Genomic DNA, 23,117 nt, shown 5'->3' with positions numbered 1-23,117 from the left:
CTGTCCAGCCTCCCCCCCCCCCCAACACACTCTGGCTAGACAGCCGAAATTGGCCATGCAACCGCTAATGCAGGGCGGCCGTAGTGCGGAGGAGAAGATCCCCTCCGCGCTCTGCCCACCCTGCATTGGAGAGTCACCTCTTGAGTTCAGAGGCAGCCGACTATCCCCATTGGATTGCACCCTAAATTACAACCCAGGGAAAGCCTGGGTGAGGAAGTGTGTTCTGAGGAGGCGTTTGAAAAATGCCACATAGTCTGCCTCCCGAGCTGCTGGGGGGGGGGGGCAGGTTCCAAAGGGTGGGTGCCACTGCTGAGAAGGCCTGCCACTCAGATATTGCGTGGCAACGTTCCGTTAATTTCAGAATGACCAGCAAGGCCTCTTCTGATGTTCGTAAAAGTCAGCTGGTTATATATAAGGGAAGGCGGTCTGCTAGATATCTTGGTCCCAAGTTGTTTAGGGCTTTGTGGGACAATAACATGGCTCAGTAGATAATAGGGACACCATCTCAAGGGACATAAGTGGCCCACCCCGGTACTAAGAAGTGTAGCCTAGAAGCCATGTGGATGGCCTAATAGCTGCTGGACAAACCCCACCCCTGCTTTTTCAGTCAACTAAAAACAATTTCCATGGTGTAGCCATGTTAGTGTGTTGCAGCCAAAACAGCAAAAAGTTTTGTTGTTCACATTTGATAAAGTAGACCGTGTCCACGAAAGCTTATCCCAAAATAAATGTGTTAGTCTTTAAGGTAGTACAGGACTCTTTCTTGTATGAACTGGAAACAAGAGGTTCATTCAGCCCCAGATGATCTGCCACAATTTGACTAGCAAGCTACGCTGACTTTGTGGGTCGCAGGTTTGTTTTTAAAATATTTGTGAACTGCCTTTTGAGCATCCTGACAGATTCCAGACCAGCGTACAAGAGCATGACCAAAATCAGTCACACGAAATAGAATGCACAATCAAGCAATAAAAACAATGACAACATAAAACAGTTTACAGCTAAAACATTAGAACAAACTCCTCCCCGATAGGAAAGAGTGTTTTTCTGTAAAAGACCTTAACAATGCAGTATAGTCAAGTTTACTCTGGGTCCAATGGGATGAGTCCCAAGAAAGTTTGCACAGGTTTACAGCCATATCCTATCGGAAAAGGGCATTTGTGGCTGTGGTAATTCAGTCTCTGAAACGTCCTCCCCTGCCTGGTGCTTATTTTAGGTGCTTTAGACAAGGCTTTTCTCCTGCCATCGCTCTGCCTCATTCACAAAATTTTATGTGAGCTTGCCTGGTGCTTATTTTAGGTGCTTTAGACAATACTTTTCTCATGCCATTGCTCTGCCTCATTCACAAAATTTTATGGGGTCGAGACAACAGCTTCCATTCGTAATCCTCCTGTGTTTTCCTACCACTTTTCAGTCTTTTCTTACTCCACAAAGGGTGCTTCCAGACAGAGGGTTCCTAGTGCTACCAACACTACAGCTATTCTGTATTTTCCTCCTCAACGTTAAGTTAAAAGATGGAAGAAGCAGTGGGAAAACACGGGAGGGTTACAAAGTGAGGAGGACAACATCTAGACCCCCTGTAAAATTCCATCAATGAGGCAGGATAATCACTCTATAAAAGCATTGTCTGTAAGCTCCCAAAATCTGTTAGAAAGAAAAGTTGGAATTGCTGCACAATCCTTTCTGATTAATAGCTCTAGGAGCCCTCTGTCTTATGTTTTTGTTGGAACTGCTGCACAAAACCCTTTTTATTCTGCTTTTAAGTGAGTTAAAGGTGCAGTTCTATTCAAGTTTAGACAGAAAAGAAGTCCTACAACTCCTAGCATGCTGGGAGTTGTAGGACTTTTTTCTGTCTAAACATGCATAGAATTGTGCCCTAAGTGTTTTAAGGCTGCAACTGCCATTGAACTCGGTGGACTTATTTCTGAGTAGACTTGTATAGGATGCACTGTAAATATTTTAAATACTTTTGCGAATCCTGTACTCTGCTGTTTTAAGTTGTTTCAGTATGTTGTTGTATTAATTTTATTACTTTTATGGGCTTGTTCCCATAAAAAATGTATTTTCTCGCACTGTTGCTACAGCATATGCTTTCTGTTACATCAAGCTATGTCTTTCTGCTCGTAGACTGCAAGTTGGAGTAAATCCCATTGAACTCAGCGGAACTTAGTTCTGAGTAGATATGCGCAGAATTGTGGATAACTGATGTAGCTCTAAAAGAATAACCTATAGCTAAGCAATACTGTAGTACATAGCAGCATTTCCCTGGAGGCTGCCAAAATATGTAGCATTAAGATTAACCTGTTCTAGCAAGTATGTCTTAGGTATGTGGCAATATCTGAGCATAAGCTGAAGCAAAGATCCTTGGAGCCCATAACTGTGGTCAATTTTGGAGGGGGGAAAAGTGTTCGAATGTTGTGTGTGAGTGTGGCATTACAAACTGTAGGAAATACCGTTTAGTGTGCTTATACATATGTATTTGCAGACTAGCGCCATTATTTTCTTTACTGCAGACCTGTAGTTCTATCAGGCCGCCAGCAAAAAGTGAAACACGAAATCGCCTTCATGGTCTACTTGTTCAGCATTAAAGTGCAATAAAAAGAATGTGGCACTGTCTCTTCTGCAGTTGTTATGTGCAGAAGAGATATAAAACAACATGTTGAGCAGCGTTTTTTCTCTATCTTGTGGAATATGCTGCTATTTGATTCAACGTAGCATACTTTAAAAAAAAATTGCAAGGATAACAATCACAAACAAAACACAAAACAAAAGGGAAAACCACAAAGGGTGGCAGGATTAGAGCTGGGGAAAAAGGACAAAGGTATCATAAAACATCTCCATACACAATAATACTTTGCATCACCCTTAATAAAAAGAAAAAGAGGGATAAAGAAGGCTCTAACACTTCCATTTCAAATATATATGTTAATATAAACAGTCCATGTATCTAAATAAGCAACCATAGGAGACTGATGGCTGTAGGAGATAGGTTCAAATATAGCAAGAGCAGTGAGATCTTCAATCCATTGAACAATAGGTGGTAGCTGTTTATCCTTCCAAGCTTGAAGTTCTTTGTAACTCTAAGGGCTCTCTGTATCCACTTTTGCTGTCCATATTTATCCCCACATCACAGGGATTAGCATCCTTAAGTAAACAGTAGGACTTGCAGAAAGTTGTTTTTGATATACAGATAAACTGTCATAGTAAATATGCACAGGGTCAGGCTATAAATCTGTTTTTATGCAGACTTCATAGTTTTGTTTATAACATTGAAGGTAAACTTGCCTACAGGTTTGGCAAACTGGTCTGTGTGACTTAAAAGTCCCTAGAAAATGGAAGTTGATATTTTGTAGACTAAAGTATGTCCACATATCTAAGCCTTTTTGAGAATTGTTTATGAAAAGGTGCTATGCAAATATTAAAACAAATATGTACTAATGACTAGATTATGGTTCCCTAATTGCCCTGATTGTTTAAAAAAATATGCGCAGGCAGGGAACCTATGTCAAGAATGCTCAGCATATAATCTCACACCCACTATTCCTGCAGTGAAGAGATTTGTTCAGGATATTTCAAGCACAGCTGAACTCTGTAGAAAAATATAAAATGCAATGAGAATGTCCACAAATCTTAATCTTGTAGCTTTTGTATTCCCAGCAATTAAATAGTAAATATAACTTCAATGGCAACCTGCTAGAGAGGGAACAAACTTTGCCTTAACAGGCTTGACTGTATATTCTTGTCTTTCTCATACACACACGCATACAAGTTTTCACATAACAACCATGGTTTGTTGAATCATGGGTTGTTGTTACATGCAAATCTGGAAGTATGTGTTGTTAACCACGAACAATCCATGAAAAGAACCCATGGGCCAGGTTCGCATGACATGCTGGGCTCACCATGAGCTATTTAACCCATGATGAGCTGAAGCATGTGCCAGGTGCCATTTTGAATATGCAACCCACAATGGGATTGCGGCTTGTCATCCAAACCTGGCCATCGGGATTATGCGAGGGTTAAAAAACCCAATATGTTGTGCAAACCGTGTCATGGTTTGTTGTTGACTTGTGAACTGTGGGTTGTTTAAACCATAGGTTGTTGTTATGTGCAAATCCAGAACCATGAGTTTTTTCACCAGACTGCAGAGGTAGCAGGCAAAAGTGGTTCACAGAGTGAACAAAGGAGGAGGGAAACAAACAACCCAGGGACTGAGAAAACAAACAATGGTTTGTTCGATTGTCTGCCAAACTCTAGGTAGGGCAACAAACCATGCTTTAAATAAACCATGAGTTAACAATATGTGCGAGGCAGGCCATTAAGTATTGCAACATTTAGTATAACAGCATTAATGAAGAGAATAAAAATCCAGGCAGCAGGATCTTGTGCTCTTATCAGTTAAGATACATCGCTTAGCCTTAGTTTCAGTTTTCACTTTGATAAAATAAGTTCTATGATATATGGCTGAGGATAGGCTACCAACTATGATTAGGGTGCCATAGCTTGCTCTGATTGCTTTTGGCAGTGATGTGGCTGTGTGGACTCCTGTAACGTCAGCAGATTTGAGTAAATTACTGGAGGTGCATACAAGCGGTGTAGATAATCTTGCTTTTTATTTACACAGATGCATTTACCCAGGGTTTGCAGGAATAGCAGCTGAGTCGTTTTTATGTGTTGTATGAAAACAATATCTGTTTCAGAGATTTGGTACTAGCACCCTGATCTCTAACATTTGCTCAAGTTTTTCTGCTAAGCCAATGTAATGCTAGATTTATTTTGTTTTACTAGGGGCTCAATCCTATGCATGTTTAGATAGAGAAAAGCTGGCTGGGGACTGCTGAGAGTTGTAGGCCTTTTCTCTGTCTAAACGTGCATAGGATTACACCCTAGGTTGCCTCAATATGTCTAACTGTTCGTTCGCCCCATCCTAATTGTGTGCCAACTCAGTGCTATTCATTTTTAGGATAATGATAATTTTCAAGAGTGAACATAGAAGAGTTGTTCAAAATAGAGTATTGTGCCCCTGACTTAACAGATGCTGGGGGAAAACATGAAGAGATGGCTATCACCCCACCCTCTGCCCTGCTTATCTGGCTTGTCACTGTCTGAAACAGAACGCTGTGCTAGATAGACCTACAACACGTTGTCCAGATTCTTGTAACTGCTGCAGTAACAATCAAATTGTATAAAGGAGGGGGGAAATCTCAATTGCATCCTCAATACAGAAGTACTGAAGAGCAGGGTTTACATTGCTATTTCAGTCACTGTTAGGTAGTGCACCTGTGTATTTCGTGGACTCCTTGCACACGTCAAGGTTTCTAAGGAGTTGGGAGGTGCTATCTTTTTGACAACAGAACTGGTATTCCATCTCTCAACCAATGCAGTGCTCCCTCGAGAGAACTGTGGTAGAAGATGTTGGATTTCTTAATAATTTCTACCTTTCTTCATTTCCATTGCATGGAAAGGAAGGGATATAGAAAACCTCTCAGGCCAATAGGTTCTGCCTTCATTACATTCCAAGTGAATGAATTAATAAAATTTTATTATTACAACCATTGGTTACAACAAAACAAAACAAAAATAAAGAATACCATAAAAATGCATTGCAAGTGGTGGTGGTCACACCACACCCCCATCACTTCTTGTCTGTAAATATTTTCCACATCTGTCTTGTTGGTGTGGGATCTGGCCCTTTTAGGATAGAAAGAGGACAGCATTTGTCTCAGATAACTCTTGAGCTCAAGCCACCAGGAAGTTTCCCCACATAAGGTCTTGTGAATTGGAACTGTGCAAGAGTGTCTCTCTGCCAGGTTGTCTTTGTGGCAGGGATAGGGTTAGGTGACCCTGTGAATACCTTCCAAATCTCCAGATTTGTTGAGAGAGAGGTTCATGTTGCACTGCTGATGCTTCATGAACCCTTAAAAAAAAAAATTAGGAAAGACCTGGAACCATACCTGGAATAAAGGATATAACTATACCTGGAATAAAGGATTACCATACTTGCTCATGTTTCATTCAGCTGTGTTCCCTTTATGTAATCAAGCTATCAATAGAGTTTTATCCCAATATATAATCCTTTTATTGTGTAGAATAATAGGTTTCTAAATCTTTGAAGGTTTTTGAAAGCAAAGGTAGCTCTCTTTCTTAGCTTTGGATTGCAAGCCATCAATCAAGCTAGGGTTTCTCAAATCTTGTTGATGGGCAGGGGGAGAATCTTCTGCAAACATATCTTTTACTTGATTTATTGTTTATTTCTTTAAATGTTTATACCAAATCTTTGATCATAAAATGACGGTAGCTGAAAACTCCAAGATCCATTTCTGTGACTTAATAGCTGCACTTTTGAGGCAATCTACGTAGACTTCCAGCTCTAAATGCCTCTAAGAGGCAGTCCTGTGGATGCTGACAACATGCACAGAATTCAACACAGTTCAGCTTTTGGTACGCTGCTGAGATGGTGCTTTCTTGCTTGCAGCATGTCAAAAGCCAAGCCATTTTCAGTTCCGCGTGCATCATCAGCATTCCCATGACCCCCTTATGTGGCATCCATGACTGTAAGTCAACACCAGTGACCTGCAAACTATGCCTGCCACATGCAGAAATGGTTGGTATGAAAATGAGCCCTACCCCTTGCTCCATTCCTGGTGGAAAGAAAGCAGCAGAAAAGTTCTGTTAGCCCTTGATACCACACTACACAGTAGTGTGCAGGATTGGAGACCTCGTGATGCTTCATAAGAGAAAAATGGGGCTACATGCAACGTTACATGACTGGAGTTTTTCTCGTTCAATGGGACTTCCTCTTCTTCTCTTCCCCCTGCAGCTCCCCTACACCCCAAATCTGCTCTGCAGCATCCCCTAACCCTCTGGAGCAGACTTGGGGGTATGCAGTGGGGAGGGGGAATTGCTTTCACCAGTCATCTCTGTTCCATGGACACTGTTGGATACAACCCATAGAATTAAATTGTTAAATACATCTTTATGGGAATGCATCAAAGGAAACACTCGCTTTGTGTATTCCTCATTCTTCCAACTTTATTTGTTTGTCTCTCCATCTTAGGAGGCTGTGAAATGTGAATGCTGAACTGGGAAAGTATAAAAGAACTATTTTGACAACATGATTTTGACACAGGTAAAACTGAATTATTCTTCATATATAAAGCATTGAGGGGCCATTTGCTTTTGCTTCCAGGTCCTTAGCGAGTTTAATTCATCACAAAGCTTAGTTTTATTGAATGAGAAAAGAATAATTTTCCTATCAGCTCTTGAATTTTAGCATGATTACCATTCTAGACTAAGTTTTTTCCCGGACCATATGATAGAATTTATTCATGCTATATTAGCCTCATGTCCCCAATCTTGTGCACACCAAGAAGCACACAGCTAGCCATAACGTTAAAAACCTATAGCTACCAAGAAAATTACAAAATTCAGGTTTAGAAAATGGCAAGAGCATGGATATGTTTGTGTTGTAGGGCTTGTCACTGCATTATGACAGGCACTATCCAGTAAAAGGCCTGTGGCATTCATCAACCATATTCCTCATAGTACTCACAACAACGAATAGTTGAAGAACTTCTTTGTCCCAGTAGCAAAATATTACTACTGGATGTTTCCTTCTGGACCCCCCACATCTGGACCCCCCATAAAATTCTATCAGTGAGGCAGGGTAATCACACTCTAAAAGCATCGTCTGTAAGCACCCAAAATCTGTTAAGGAGAGAAGTTGGAATTGCTGCACAAAACCTTTTTTATTCTGCCCTGAGTGAGTTAAAGGTGCAATTCTATGCAAGTTTAGACAGAAAAAAGCCCTACAACTCCAAGCATGCTGGGAGTTGTAGGATTTCTTTCTGTCTAAACATGCATAGGATTGTGCCCTAAGTGTTTTAAGGCTGCAATCGCCAGTGAATTCAGTGGACTTATTTCTGAGTAGACTTGTATAGGATGCATTGTAAATATTTTAAATACTTTTGTGAATCCTGTACTCTGATGTTTCCTTGAGTTCAAAGAAACTGATTTTTCAGCAGCTTTGAGGAAAGACATCCCAATCCTCTCAACAAATTAGTAATATTTTTACTGCCTAAAATATATTGTGATTTAAATTAGGTTTAAGTAATAATCAAGCTCTCATTTGGGACCCAGGCTTTGATTTTGGGAAAGAAAATTAAAAGTTTTATCATTGGGTTTGTTTCAAAATCTGACTTGAGAGGTGACAAATTAATGGATAATCTTTAGAAAAGTAAGGGTGTATTGCTTAATGCATAGAGAACAGTTGTTGTTGTTTTAAGCCCAATCAATGGGTGAAATCCAGTGGTCTATGTCCGCCAGCAGAATGTCCACCTGCAGCTTCCTCTGTGCCCCCAAATTTGCTCTGGATGCTTGGGGAACCCCCAGGAGCAGACTAGGGAGACATAGAGGGTACAGAAGGGAGGAGAGGGAGGACAAGTTGCATGAGTGGAAGGCTGCCCATGTAGTGTTGCATATCACCCAATATAGGCGTTTGGATTTAGAGGTTTTATATTACCTTTTGGAAATATTAGATCCAGTGTAGGATGTTGATCCTGGCAATTCTGGTTTTAATGCAGCTCAGCCATAGATTCACTTGGGGGATCTGGTTTTTTAGCCACTGTTTTTTGGCCTCGGTTCCACATCTGTCTCCTAACAAGGAATTGTGGTAATACCAATTCACAGGGTGTATCACATATGTGTCCCTGGTTATAACCACATTGACATGGGTTCAGCTATCCAGTGAGTTAAGCATGCACATGAAACAGATTTCTGCAAGAAGCTGCTATTGGGGGAGAGAAGAAATGCAGTGCATGCATCCGTGTGTGTGTGTACACATGTGCACACTGCTTGCCCTGATCTACAAACCTCCAGGATCAACAGACAGCTGTGTGTTTCCTGTTCCATACTTGCTGCTGTATTGCACCTCCATACAATTTCAGGCACACACACCCCTTTTCTCCTGCCAACAGGAGATCATTTATGACCGAAATCACCTGTTTGGTGGGAGCAGAGAGCCTGGGCAAGTTAGTGACGACTGGACATTAAATTCTAAATTTCATTTTTGTACAGTTCCTTTCTAGGCATGCCTGTCTACAGAAATCTTTAATAGTGAGCAGCTTTGGAGGAGTAATTTCAAAGTCTCCTAAATGTTGCTGGAGTGATTATTTAAGAAGGATCTCTGCTCGCTGTAGCAAATGCTTTTCTACTAAAATAGTTCTGGGAATAGAAACCAGCTGCGATGATACAGGAGCTGCTGTGGTCGATGAAACTGGCAACATTTTAGGAGAAGCTCTACATTCTCAAAGTGAGGCTCATTTAAAGTAAGTCAGTCTTACTGTTGTTGAATATAGTGCTTTAAGTGCTGCTTAGGTTGAATATCATTGTAATGTTGTAGTTATTAGCCTGCGTGGTGGTCATACTAAAATATCAAGCTGCACTCAGATGTTATTTCTGTGGTTATTTTACCTGTTACTTTCCTAATGGGGGAGGGCAGGGGATGGAGGAATAAGACATTTAAAAGTCAAAACTATAAAATAGTCAATAAATATATAATTTCAAAAATAACAGAGTTTTGTGGCATCTTAAAGACTAAAGAATTTATTCTGGCATAAGCTTTTGTGGACCATAGTCCACAGCCAACAGCTTTGATTCTCTGCCACTGTTGGATCACCAGAGTACTTTCTGCATTGAATTTCCTTCTGACCTCACTGGGCGGGTTCACAGGATCACCGAGGGAAAATAAGCCATGGTGGTTTACTTTCCAGACTCACAAGCCACCTGATTAGCCACCTGGGTGTGGGTTGTGGTGATGTCCGAACCTGTGAGGGTGGGTGGTTTACAGACCACCTAGAAACCCTAGAATCCTTGCCGGGTTTGGGCATCATGACAACCCACGCCCAGCAAGAGTAATTACGCAAATTAGGCCACTTGTAACCATGTGTGGTGAGGGAAAATAAGCCACTGTGGCTTATTTTCCCTCTGTGATCATGCCCCCCCACCCGTCCCGCTGAATCAAAGCTGTTGGCAGCTGTTCAGCGAAAATATAAATGAAGCCAGCCCTTGGCAGAGAAGAGAACAAAGGAACAGGGGAATTCCATAGCAGCTGCCTGGGATGGAAGGGGCTTCTTTGAAAGGATGGTGAGTTCCTCTTGTCATGCCAGCCCAAGTATCCTTTTTTCTGACCTCACCTTTTACAGTTCTTCACCACATCCCCTCCATATGTTCTGTATAAAAAACATGAAACTCTCAAGAATACTTCATGAATCTGATGAAGCGGACTATAGTCCATGAAAGCTTATGCCATAATAAATTTGTTAGTCTTCAAGGATGCCACAAGACTCTGTCGTTTTTGTTGGAGTAGACTAACTCTAGTGTGGCAGACCCCTTTCTTTGGAACTCTCTGCCCCTGGAGATCAGGCAGGCGCCAACACTGTGTTGCTTCCGGCACCTCCTGAAAACAATTTGGATCCAGGAAGCATTCCTTAAATGACCAGCCACAGTTTTTATTGGCATTTTGTTTTTAATAATTTTAATATGGTATTTTAATCTTTTATCTTTTTTACTATTGTACTTCTTGTGTTCACCACTCCGAAATCTGTTTGGAATGGGAGTGGCATACAAATGTTGTAAATAAATAAATAAAATAATTTACAAAGTAACAGCTCAAATCAGTTAAGCGGTAAAACCCCCAAAGAAAGTCTTACAATACGTCTGCAAGAGGTTTATGCTCAGGCTATTAAAAGGTCGCCAATGGAGAGGGCTTTCTCTGTAATAGGAAAGCAAGCAAAAATGCTTCAGTTTAAATGAGCTTACCCTCATCCATTACCAGACTGAGTAAGCACTCAAAGTGCAAGACCTTATCCAGGAGACAAAGAAGATAGAGTTGGGTGCCCTCCTTCTCTTCAAGTAAGGTTTCTGCCCAGTGGCGTTCAATAAACTTTGAGCAGGAAAGGGATAGAACTTTGTGTGACCTCATAGGGAAGGACCTGAAGCAGGGGTAGGCAACTTCCCTTGGGTCAAGAAACACATTGGGTACTGGGTTAGTGGCCAGGGGTGGCCACTCACATTGGGTATTGAGTGGGTGGCCATCACCCCATTTTTACTGCAGATCAGTGGAGTCAGGAGGAAATGAAGAGCAGCCAAGACATACCTTTCAGGGACGAGTAGAATCTCTTGAGTTTGGCTCTGTAAGTGCACCCAGATCTCAATCACGATATAAACAACCCATGCTCAGTGGTGTCAAAAGCTGGAAAGACTGGAAGAGTTCAACAGAGTACAGTAATTCTCTTAGAACTCTAAAGGAAAGTCACTGATTTCTAGTCTCGTTGCTACAGCTGGGTTGGAAACCCAGCTAGCAGGAACCCGTTGAATTAATAGTATCCATATGACTTTGCAGAGCATCTAAATGTGTTTTGAGGTCAACAGATTTAACATAAACATTACACATGAGTTTGTTTCTAATTAGAACAGGTGGAATTATTCCTCTAGTAGCCCAGCAGCTTCACCAAGAAAATATTGCGAGGATAGTACAACAAGCACTCTCTGTTAGTGGCGTTTGTGTGCATGAACTCTCGGCTATTGCGACAACTGTAAAGCCAGGGCTTGCTTTAAGCCTTGGAGTAGGGTTGGATTATAGTTTGGAACTGGTGGAGAAATACAAGAAGCCTTTCATCCCCATCCATCATATGGAGGCACACGCACTTACTGTTCGGCTGACCAACCATGCGGAGTTTCCATTCCTAGTACTTCTGCTCTCTGGGGGTCACTGTATACTGGCAGTAGCACAAGGGGTTTCAGATTTTCTTCTCCTTGGACAAACGTTGGACATTGCACCGGGAGACATGCTGGATAAGGTAATTCTTTTAAAATGAATTAATCTTTAATTAGTACTAGTCTGTATTATTTACAGCATAAGTTCTCCTTTTCAGAATGACAAATGTGGAGCTGTGTTGAGAGATTAGGCATGACTAGTGGACTATAAACGTATGTTGTGCCCAAGTACTCAATCCTCATCACTCCCCTACCACACCCAGCTTCATTCAACACTTTTATCCTGATTCATTTAAACCTCCATTTACCATTACATCCGACCCAGGTAAGTGTGGGTTAACCTCTGCTTCGAATCAGGATATCAAACCAGGGGACAGGTGAGGACTGAGTACTCAGATGCAAGGCACGTACTTGGCCTAACAAACCTGGGTTTATTGGACTGAGATAGGTACATCTGAATTGGGCCATGGTTACATTTCAGTCATCACAATGCCAAATTTCCTTATTTAGCTCAAAAGAGACTATGCTGATTATATAGATTTATTCAAGTTTAAGGTGTACAGCTCTCTCGCATGTACTCATGCTTGCACCAGACATGCAGGTACATTCTTTCATCATTTCCATTCAACAGCTATGTGCCTTCTCTAAACAGTACTACAGACCATCCATCTTTCCTGCTCAGATCAGACCTGTATGTGTGTGCTTTAATTATTATTCATTTTATTTACATGATTTAAATCTCACCTTCCCTATTATAGCAGATGCATCAGTGACATACAGTTAACATGCAAAATGTACAAGCATAAAATCATCTGTAAAAATTCCCAAAGTAAAACATCTGTTGGATAGATTAATGAGAACACCTGTGTAGAAAGAACAGATTTAACTTGTCTGCAAACTATAAATGAGGGGCTCTGCTGGGTTTCATTGGAAAGGGCATTCCAAAGATGGGGCACCACCACCAAAACCCTGTTTTATGCCGTTGCAGCTCTTAACCTCCTGGAGAGATGATCCTCTCCACTATGTAGGGCAGCCTTCCTCAACTGGGTGCCCTCCAGATGTTTTGTATTTCAGCTCCTATTAGCCCCAGTCAGCATGGCCAATGGTCAGGAATGCTGAGAGTTGTAGTCCAAAACATCCAGAGGGCACTAGGTTGGGAAAAGTGCAGAGCAGGGCCCCTCATCCTTTTTGGACCTGTGGGCACATTTAGGGATTTGAGACCATGCTGTGGGCACCACCACAAAAGGCCTAATCAGTGGATCACGGCTTTGGCTTCTACCTGTTCTGTCCCTAATGGATCTTAGGCTGTGTCTTATTCAGCAAAAACCTTTGTTTCATGTCTAGTGGACACCATAATATCTTGTTAATAAGGGATTGTCTAATTTGGCTAAATGCTGGTGGTACAATACAGTTAATGCTTCTTTTAAATATATGTTTGGGCAATCTCCACTGGTTGCCTTTTTTGGAGGTTATTACACAGATAAATTTTGTACTGGAACAGTCTTTAATATTCACTGATTTACATGCTGTTTTAAATTATTTACCTCCTTCATGGGAATTAACAAATGGTCAGCATAAATGGATTCTCTGTCCCCTTTTACAGCTAAAATACTAATATTACAACATTGGAAGGATAAACACTCACCTCCTATAATACAATGGATTGAAGACCTTACAAAGCTTTCAAAATTTGAATGGGTAGCATATAAACACCAGCTTCAGATGGATACTTACTTGGATGCTTAGTCCACTTTTGTTGAAACCTATGTATAATTGCTAGAAAGTTGTATGCATTTCATATAAACCCATGTATGTATATTTAAAAAATGGAAAAAATAAAAAATAGGGTTCCCACGGGCACTATGTTGGGCATTCACGGGCACCATTGGAGGTGCCCATGGGGACCGCTAATGTAGAGCTTCTCTTGCAGAATTCAGTATGTACATGATTTCCAGAAGGGTGACCATTAGTCTGCATTCCAGAAAAACACCTTACAGTGTGACTAACAAATATACTGTGTCATAAGCTTTGTAGACTAGAGGAGGAGTGGGTAGAAGGTAGATCTCCAGATTTTTTGGACTTCAGCTCCCAGAAACCCTTGCCAGAACAGCCAACATTCAGGAACCCTGGGAGAGTTGTAGTCCAAAACATCTGGAGATCTACTTTCTGCCCACCCCTGTATTTCCTCCCTTGTATATCTATGGACACTCAGAGACCATACATGAGGCATTAGCAGCTACATCCTTGGTGGTGAGACCAATTGCCCACATTTGCTTTGATAATCAGCTGTGTGGTGGCGAGTGAGGCCTGATGATTTTGCCTATTACTGTAGTTGCCTGCCATTGTCCCTAAATAGCTGGCTGTCAAAGAAGGTGCATAGTACTCCATAGCACAATCAGCCATCTGTCATGGTGGAAGAAGGCAGCCTCCTTTCTCTCCTATGCCCTCCCACCATTTTAATGTAATCTCATCTGTTTAATAGGGAAAGGCTTATTGTAACGTCTCCAATTCTCATTGCTGCTTATCTAATGCAGTAGCATAGGCCTGTTGTCTTAGATCAGTAGATGGACGATGTTGGTCACAAAGGGATATGGGTTAAGCCACCTGTGGGGTTCAGTCACATGCAGTCTGGTAAGAGAATTCAGCAGGCCATTTCTGCTAATCTCACCTATGCTGATACTTCTCACAGCCTTTTAAATCTTTTTCTCAGACTTCCTTTCTCTGTTGCTCACACTTGCCCCAAGCTAGACTATAGTTGCCTCCTCATGGTACTTTCTCACATGGCTGTGAATACTGGAACAATGTTGGCAGGACCTATTGCATATGGTTTCCCCACCCAGCATCCTGCTGCAAGGGAGGACAATAAAATTGGAAGGCCCACATATTTGGCCCCACCTACTTGATGAGAGTATTCGCACATATACACCATAGCTAGATGTGATAGCTGGGTAGATGTGATAGCTACCCAGATGCATGGCAATCACAGGGATGTGATTGCCATGCATCTGGGTGTGTCAAGCCACAGTGCATCTGACATCATGCAGTACAAGCTCTAGGCTAGGTGCATTACTCATGTTATGTTACAAGCGTAGTAATAGTGCAAAGTCAAGTCAGATTTACTGCTTTTAGCCAAAGGCCTCTGCAAAATATACAATACAAACCATTGAAAATATATAAAAATGATATGGGATATAAAATACAGATTTTGAAATTATGTCACTACCATTGGTTATCACCAATACTGGCCAGAACAATAAAATCGCATTGACTAAAGTAATCCCCTGGGCAATTAACAACTATCTTCTCCACTAAATACCTTTTTCACACGCATGCATGTGTGCGTATATTTATATTTGCATGGACAGATAAGAGAAGTTCTTGCAATTATCAAAGTGTTACAATTATATTTTGCCATACTAACAAGGATTTCTTTAGGGTTTCATTGAATTTTAAGATAACTATATCTGCTAGCTTAAAAAACAATATTTGGTTTCTGTTTGGGCTTTTTGAAGGTAGCCAGAAGACTTTCTGTGCAAAAGCACCCAGAGTGCTCTGGCTTGAGTGGTGGAAAAGCAATAGAATACTTGGCGCAGCAGGGAAACACCCAACATGTTGAATTCAAAGTTCCCATGGAGCAACATTATAATTGCAACTTCTCCTTTGCTGGACTTCAGAGCCAAGTCATTAGAATGATTACACAAAAAGAAAAGGCAGAAGGTATTCTCCAAAATAGTCCTGATACAAAGCATTCATGTGATCTGCTGCACATATGCTCAGAAAAGCCACTTGATCATTTTTTCTGCAGGCCTTCAGGAAGGGCAGTTGCTGTCCTGTATCTCAGACCTAGCTGCAGCAGTCCAGTATGCACTAACTGCTCACATTGCCAGGCGAACACACCGGGCCATTGTCTTCTGCAGAAGGAAGGGTATCTTCCCACAAAAGAAAGCAACTTTGGTAAGTGTGTGTTCTTCCATTCTCTCTCTTTTTGTTGCATATCTGATTGATTCTGAATTCCAGTTATATGACTAGAAGCTTCTTCTTTTTTAATTGCTTGCACTTTTAGCTTCAGAAAGCATTAAGCTGGAGCTTAACTAATATGAAGGAAATCTAATGCACTAAATCTGAGAGTCCAAGGTGATGCACACGTTTGGGGAAAGTCAGTATGCAGCAGAATTGTGCCTGCCTGGCCTGATCCTGCTTCTGTCTTGTCTGCACATGTTGAACAGAATGGCCACATTCACATGGAACGTCTCTCTATGTAGACAGGCCTCGGCCCTCTCTTTGGTACTCTCTATAACTGGTTGCAGAGATTCCCCCAGGGAGCATCTCTGCTCAGCCCTCTGGCAGTATACAGCTTTCCATCATGGAATCTGCATGTTGTCCTAAAGCAGGGGTGAGCCACATGTGGCCTGTGGGCCTCATGTGGCTCCTCCACAGCAAAAATTTAAAAAGCCAAACTTACCCTGTTTAGCATGCAGGTAGCTTTAACGCAGCCAATTTTTGTTTTAAAAAAGTTTTTCAGGCACCCTGTAGCACCCTGCAGAGTATGGCCCATTGCAATGGCCAGGTGGGGTATGGGGAAATGACCCCTGGACCCCTCCAAAGTGTAAAGGGGGTGAGAGGCCAGGTCCGAGTTGGTGGTGAGAAGCTCGCCAGGGCACAGATAGGGGCATGATTCCATCCACTGTTTCCACAAAGCGATCCACTGTTTCCACAAAGAACACTTTGTTTGTTGGTGGGAGTGGGGTAGCCTTTCCCTCAAAGAGAGAAAAAGCCAATCCCTTCCCTGGTGTATCTAAAACCTGTCCCTAGGACTTGTCAGCTGCGGGACAGAGGGGAAAGTAAAACTAAATGGAAATAGTAAAAGGAAAGTAAAAGCTTGGTGATGGTGGTTGTTTCTTTTGTGGGGAGGGGGTTGAAGAAAAAATTGCTAAGCTCAGGAGAGCTTAGCCTAGACCAGGGGAGGGCAACTTGTGAACCTCCAGATGTTTTGGCCTACAACTCCCATCATTCTTCACAATTGACTATGCTGGCTAGGGCTGATGGTAGTTATAGGCCAGAACATCTCCACCCCTTGGTTAGATGCTGTTGAACTGACACTAGGCAGCTCTGGGAAGACAGGAGAGGGTCAGTTCAGTTGGACCATGCCTGTTGTCCAGAGGGACAGGCTAACCCAAAGATTCTGGAATGGACTCCGGAAGATACAGAATACATGAATTCATGGTGAGAAATGTCCCTTTTTCTTTGTGTCATGATTAGGTCTAGTTGATTTGGAAATCATCCTCAAGGGAGGGTGTTCACATCTTCACTTTCTCTCCCTACTTTATTGTAAGAAGATACCGCTCTTTAGCAATTAGAATTCCTCTTTCCACTCTGGTTTCAGGTAGCTTCAGGAGGTGTTGCAAGTAACCAGTATATCCGCAAAGCTCTTCAGATGGTAGCCGATGCCAGTGACTTCACCTTGCTATGTCCACCCCCAAGACTCTGCACTGACAATGGTGTTATGATTGCATGGTAAGCAAGGATGTTTTCGTTTTGAAAATACATGGTTAGCTACAGACAGTTTCTTTGTAGGAAACTGCACGTACTCTGCATATGTGAAGCATACATATTTTGCAGTGTATATGTGTCATGGGGCACATTTTGAATATGTGATGGTGTACATTTGGTGTGCATTCAGTTTCCTACATGGAAATGCCAAACACCTAAGCAACCCCTTCCCCTGTGCTGGTATCCTCCAGAATGGTCATGCTAGCTGAGGATGATGGAAGTTGTAGTCCAACACATCTGGTGGCATCAGGTTGGGGAAGGTTGGCCTAGGCAATTCATAATATCTAAAGTGGCCCTATAGCATCATCATTTTGTAGAGAGAAAAGTGCCTACTGCTATTTGGTGAGAAATATGAGAAGGCCAGAGTACACTTCTCATGGAGTTAAGGGATATTAGGCTAGCTGGAAGGAGCTCTGACTAAAACCCTGGACTGCTTAGCTGAAGACTACGTCAATAATATTGTATTGAGCTCATTGTACTGTGACAGAGAAACGAAATTGTTTATTGTAGATACTTTACACAAATGTTCCCTCTTTAGGAATGGCATTGAAAGGCTTCGTGCAGGATTGGGTGTTTTATATAGCACAGAAGGCATAAGATATGAACCAAAGTAAGTAGTATAACTATTTTTATATCATTTTCCCCTCTGTTCTATTATCTCTGGGCTACACCTAATGCAAGCAAACTTTTGCTCACACAATGGAGCTTCCCCTTCCTCTTCTCCCCACTGCCCTCCACGCACCTCCCAGTTCTGCTCCGGCTGGTCCCCCAGCCCTTCAGAGCAGATCTGGAGAATGTGCAGGGGATGCAGAGGGGAGGGGGAATCTGTTCCACTGGTGGATGGGCAGCATTGGCTACAACCCTCTGTTCCACTGCTACTTAGGGTTACAGAGACGTCTGGAAAATAGAGAAGCCCTATCTGTTCATTACTTAGAAACTCTATGAGACCTAAGATAGTTATTTTCCAATAGTGAAGAGGGGAAGGCTATTCAGTGTCATGTATAGTTTTCTTTGACTATCATATCCAGAATCACATGTCCATTCCCTCTTGCCATATATAGCAACTTACTTCTGGTCAAAATCATATGAATTCTGCCCCCAAAGCCTAGCAATTAGATTTTTAGATGTTCTCACTTCCTCAGGTATTCTTCCCTTCAAGAGGCTCAAAACATAGGATTGGTGTGTGGCAATATAATTTCCAGCCCATGGGAAACAGTTGTAGTGCACAACAATGATGAAATATAAAAGCAAGTCCCAGGTGGTGGTTACTGAGTAGAGCTTTTTGAATTCTGTTATTGACCCATGAAAGTGTCACAAGACCCCAAATCCATCAGGGATTTTATAGAAGCAAAAATAATAGTTCAAACTTCAATGAATTCAAATTCTTAATATTTCATCAATTTTGTTCACCACAGTGTTTTTCTGTTACCATAGCAATGTTGACCCTTTTTGTATTGTAGCCTACATGAAATTCCTTTCACTAAGCAGACACCTGGATATAGGGATATCTGTGGCTGGAGGCTTGTAAATTATCTGTCAATATATAAAGAGAGAATGAACAGTGTTTCTTCCAACTATATAGACTGTGTTGTTTTTAAATTGCCGTAGCTTGTCAGCTGTTCGTTTGTTTTGGCCCAATTATAATTCCAGCTCTGGAATGACATAGGCTGTTTTTCTAAGGGGCAAATTAATTGGGACTTTATCAGAATTTGAGCTTCATACTGCTAGTTTTTCAATGATTTTTATGGGGATTTTTATGCCACTTTTCTAATAAATTCCTGTATCCAATTCTCTGTGACCTTGTTTACAGCTTTTAGCTTGAGGCAAAGGAGAATTGGCCAACAACTCCTTTCTCTTCCACCTATTCATTCAGAGTCAATTAAAGCGTTAAAAAAAACCAGTTCCCCCAGCTAGGGCTGTACTACTTCATAATACTGGTGGGGGATCACATATTTGAATATTTCCTCATGTCAAAAATCCCACACCTGTAGAGGCTAGCACGTCAGGGAGAAAGCTTCTACATGTAGTAAGATTAACTTAGGGTGCAATCCTATGGGGATAGACGACCACCTCCAAACTCGGAAGTGACCGCCTATCCAATGCAGGATCTTTTCCTCCATGCTCCAGCCGCCCTGCATTAGTGGCTAGACAGCCGATTTTGGCTGTCTAGCTGCAGTGCTTCAGAGCAGGGGCAGGGGACTGCAGGCACATAGGAAGCGTCATAACGCTTCCGCCATCCCTTCCCCGGGAACACCCCTTTTCCCCCGCTCCATGCTGCTCTTACAAGCATGGAGCCCAGGACGAACCGTGCCTCTTATGAGGCAGTGGGGGTGGGGAGGCAGTTCCCCCAAACCAAAAAATCCTATGGCTGTCCAGCTGCTGTCTAGCGGACATAGGATTGCACCCTCAATTCACATACATTTTCTGCCCATTATTCTTCCACATGCTGCTTTCTTCTCAGCGTTAGGGCAATGATGTGAAATCCAGGCCAGCTGAATCCCTTCTCTTTTTTCTAACACAGAAGTGAGGACAAAGGAGATTAGCTCCACATCAGAAAAATATACTGCTTTTCAACATATGCTTGAATAAGTGAAGCCTTCTATTTAAATAATAGATTCTCAAATTACTGAGAGTTAAGAATGTGCTGGAAGGATACACCTGCAGATTAAAATGGAAAATTAAGAAGTTAACACTGGGAACACACACCAGTTTCAAGACCAGTTCTGTGATAATTTTGGCCCTTCAGTTTATTAGCCTGTTAAATATATGGGTGGATGCCCATGTTGCCATTCTTCATAATTCCTTGTGGGAGTGGGCAGTCTCTTTCCCAGAAGGCAACAAACTAGCCCCCCTCACTGAATGGGCCTAGTTTCAGGCATAGAATTGTAAAAAGGAGTAGGCCATGAAAATACGTTACAGCTGCCACCTGGCTATAGTGTCAACTCACCTTTTCCCACATGGTTGCTGCCCTGAGGGAAACAAATGAAGCACTCAGTTTATGGATATGTTTGTCCTATCTGTATGGTATTTCAGGACCTTATAAACGTCTTTGGTATTCTACTCCCTCTCCTTGGGACAAGTAGAATGAGAAAAGAAAGCAGGAAGAATAAGCTCTTGAGATCTGTAAAAGGAGGAATAAGCCCCTCTTGGAAATAAAGGAAGAGTCAAGACAAAGAATAACCTTTTCATTGTGAAAAATGTATAATTCATTTTCTGAAGAATGGGTACCCAACTCAGAAGCCCTATGAAAAGAGTTCACTGTTACTGGAAAAATTGTCTAAAGACTCAGGATCGTAGGCAAAGTATAAAGCTACAATCCTGTACACACTTATCTAGGAGTATGCTCTACCAAACTCAGTGAGGCTCACTTCTGAGTATAAATGCATAGGATTGCACCACATGAGACTTAAAAGTTATTTATAGAAGTTGAAATTCAATACAAGGGACAAGACAGTGGTCGAAGTTGTTAATATGGAACAAGAAAATCAAGATACTTCTGCTTGAAATTAGTGGACATACTATAATAATATTAAAATGTAGCTGTATTGCTTCAGAATTGACAGCTGAATTTTTAATGGGAGTGAAAGACAATGTCAATATAAATGAAGTACTGTGTAATTGTATAGTACCTTTCATTGCCTATGTAGAATCTACAGGGGCCAAACATGCAAGAATTTACAATACCAACTCATTGGTTTGTATGCCTGTGATATTATGATTATAGAGTCTTGTATTTTAAAAAACTATTTTAATTGTTATTTCTTAGAGCTGATCTTGGAACTGATATCTCAGAACAAGTCAACAAAGCTTCTATCAAAGTGCCAGCACTAAATCTGACAATCTGATATTTTATTCTTTCAACAAATAATTGTATAAAGTGAGCACCATCAGAATTAAACACCTTTTGATGAGAACTAGCCATCTTGACTGCTATTTTTGTCGTAGAAAGCGAGGTGCAAATAAAATAAATAAATAACTAAACTAAACTAAACTCCATACCACTTGCCTCCAGCCTCAAACACTCTCTAAATACAGTGTGTAATTGATATATTTCATACTATGCTAGGGAGAAATTTAGGATACCAGAATGAAACATACATTGAAAACAGTTCAGGCGTTTCTAGTAACTGTATATGAAGAAGATATGTCTAAACATTTTATCCTTTTTTGTAAGTTTGGACATCTACCCTTGTAATCAAATAAATATACAAGACTAGCATTTTCCAATGTGCCTAATGGAAACAATTTGTGAACTACAAGGTGGGGTGAGATACTCCATTTCCTGTCCCAATCATTTGTATACTTGAACACAATTGCTTGGTTAGACCTGTTGTCTGTTTCAGACATTCAAGTATTAAGACAATCACCATTTGAGCTAGTACTTAATTTTACATGGTCTGTAAAGTAGATCACCTTAAGCATGCTGCAACCATTTTTTACTTAAGATGATTGTCCAGTGAAGTAAAGCCCTTGGTATAGTCCCTTCGTTTGTAATTCAGTAACTGCATTTGAACACTTTCTGATTTGATATCTGAATCAAATTTGGTATACACATTCAGGACACACTTGTACCTTTCAAATTAGAATACCAGTTCAAGCCCTACACCTGTCTTCAATGTGGAGTGGAAAATGTGAAATGCATTGTAATGTGATATCTACCTGGAAAGATGAGATACTGGAATGAACATTCATGTGCTATGCCCGGGACATAATTTTCTGTTTAAAGTTCAAACTCCATCTGGAACTGCTTTCAAGTGGATAAAAAAGCATGCAAAAAAACCTGTAATCGGTTATCTCCCTAGAACACAGCTATCCCCAGGCAACTTAGTATGTACATTTACAGCATAATTCTCTGCTTGGTTAAAACATCAGACTTGAACCTCACCCCCATTTTCAAGGTGGAGAGGAAAAAGATGTACAACATGCTACAAAGTGATACTTCCCATGAAGTCTGACATATTAAGAGTGGGTGTTCATGGTCATGACACGATTCTCTGTTTCCAGCTTGACACCTACATCCATACACAAAAGAAGTAAATACATTGTAATTTGATTGTCTGAAGTAAAGCCTCTTGAACATTGTGCTTTACTAGTAAAACTGGGTTGTCAGCTGAAATGCAATCCAGCCAATCGTGAAGCTCTTTAAGTGTGCAATCCTATGCATGTTTAGACAGAAAAGTTCTACTCCCAGCATGGCTGGCTAGGACTTGCTGGAAGTTGTAGGATTGTTTTTCTGTCTAAACATGCATAGGATTGCTCCCTAAATCCAATTTGTTTTCAGTAGCTAAAGGTGTGCTTGCCTCTCTGGCTGGATAGTGCTACAAGCCCTTTAAATCTGTGTTATGGGACAGTTATCAGAATCCTATGATAACTTAGGTTTTATAAATTTGGTGTGCCCTCACAATCCTGTAACATAATTATTATTCCTAATTTTAAGACACTATTTAGAACTGTAAAACTGGTTTGTTTGTTTTACTACATTAGCCACCTTGTTAGTATAAAGGAGATTAAAAGTATACTCCTGTGTTTATTCAGAAGTAAGGCATGCTGAATTTATTAGATCTCACTCCCTAGTATGTGTGCTTAGTCTAAAACATGTTAAAAGATGTCTGCATTAAAAGATTTTCAATCCTCACCTATATTTCTATGAAAGAAAAGTTTAGCTTCACCCACTCCGATACTGCATATAAGTTGCTTTTAAGACATGAATGTTTACTCATAATTGCCAGTGTTTTTATTCTCTACCACTGCAGTAAATTCTTCCATTATTAATAGACCGGCTTTCTCCTTCCACC

The 23,117-nt window shown here is 41.2% G+C and overlaps 1 protein-coding gene across 9 annotated transcripts in view; it reads left to right on the top strand.

Annotated features, from left to right (window-relative positions):
* OSGEPL1 (O-sialoglycoprotein endopeptidase like 1) overlaps window positions 1–23,117 on the top strand; it is a 47,671-nt gene that overhangs the window by 3,340 nt on the left and 21,214 nt on the right. For 5 of the 9 annotated variants that reach the window (XM_084815976.1, XM_084815940.1, XM_084815950.1 and 2 more), the window contains exons 2-9: window positions 7,055–7,126; window positions 9,073–9,323; window positions 11,468–11,855; window positions 15,285–15,489; window positions 15,578–15,726; window positions 17,156–17,286; window positions 17,861–17,932; window positions 21,089–22,097. In XM_084815976.1, the coding sequence (XP_084672102.1) occupies window positions 7,112–7,126; window positions 9,073–9,323; window positions 11,468–11,855; window positions 15,285–15,489; window positions 15,578–15,726; window positions 17,156–17,286; window positions 17,861–17,932; window positions 21,089–21,167 (1,290 nt within the window). In that variant the 5' untranslated portion in view covers window positions 7,055–7,111 and the 3' untranslated portion in view covers window positions 21,168–22,097. Of the gene's footprint in view, window positions 1–7,054; window positions 7,127–9,072; window positions 9,324–11,467; window positions 11,856–15,284; window positions 15,727–17,155; window positions 17,287–17,860; window positions 17,933–20,355; window positions 22,098–23,117 lie in introns of those variants that run through there. The other 4 variants (XR_014785168.1, XM_084815985.1, XM_084815998.1 and 1 more) reach the window with 3 other exon arrangements.

This window comes from Heloderma suspectum, chromosome 1, assembly GCF_057233095.1.
Source record: "Heloderma suspectum isolate Gila_16-S chromosome 1, 16-S_ref, whole genome shotgun sequence".
Classification (NCBI taxonomy): domain Eukaryota; kingdom Metazoa; phylum Chordata; class Lepidosauria; order Squamata; family Helodermatidae; genus Heloderma; species Heloderma suspectum.
The sequence above is the reverse complement of the archived record's forward strand: the minus strand, read 5'-3'. Positions and strand labels throughout refer to the sequence as shown.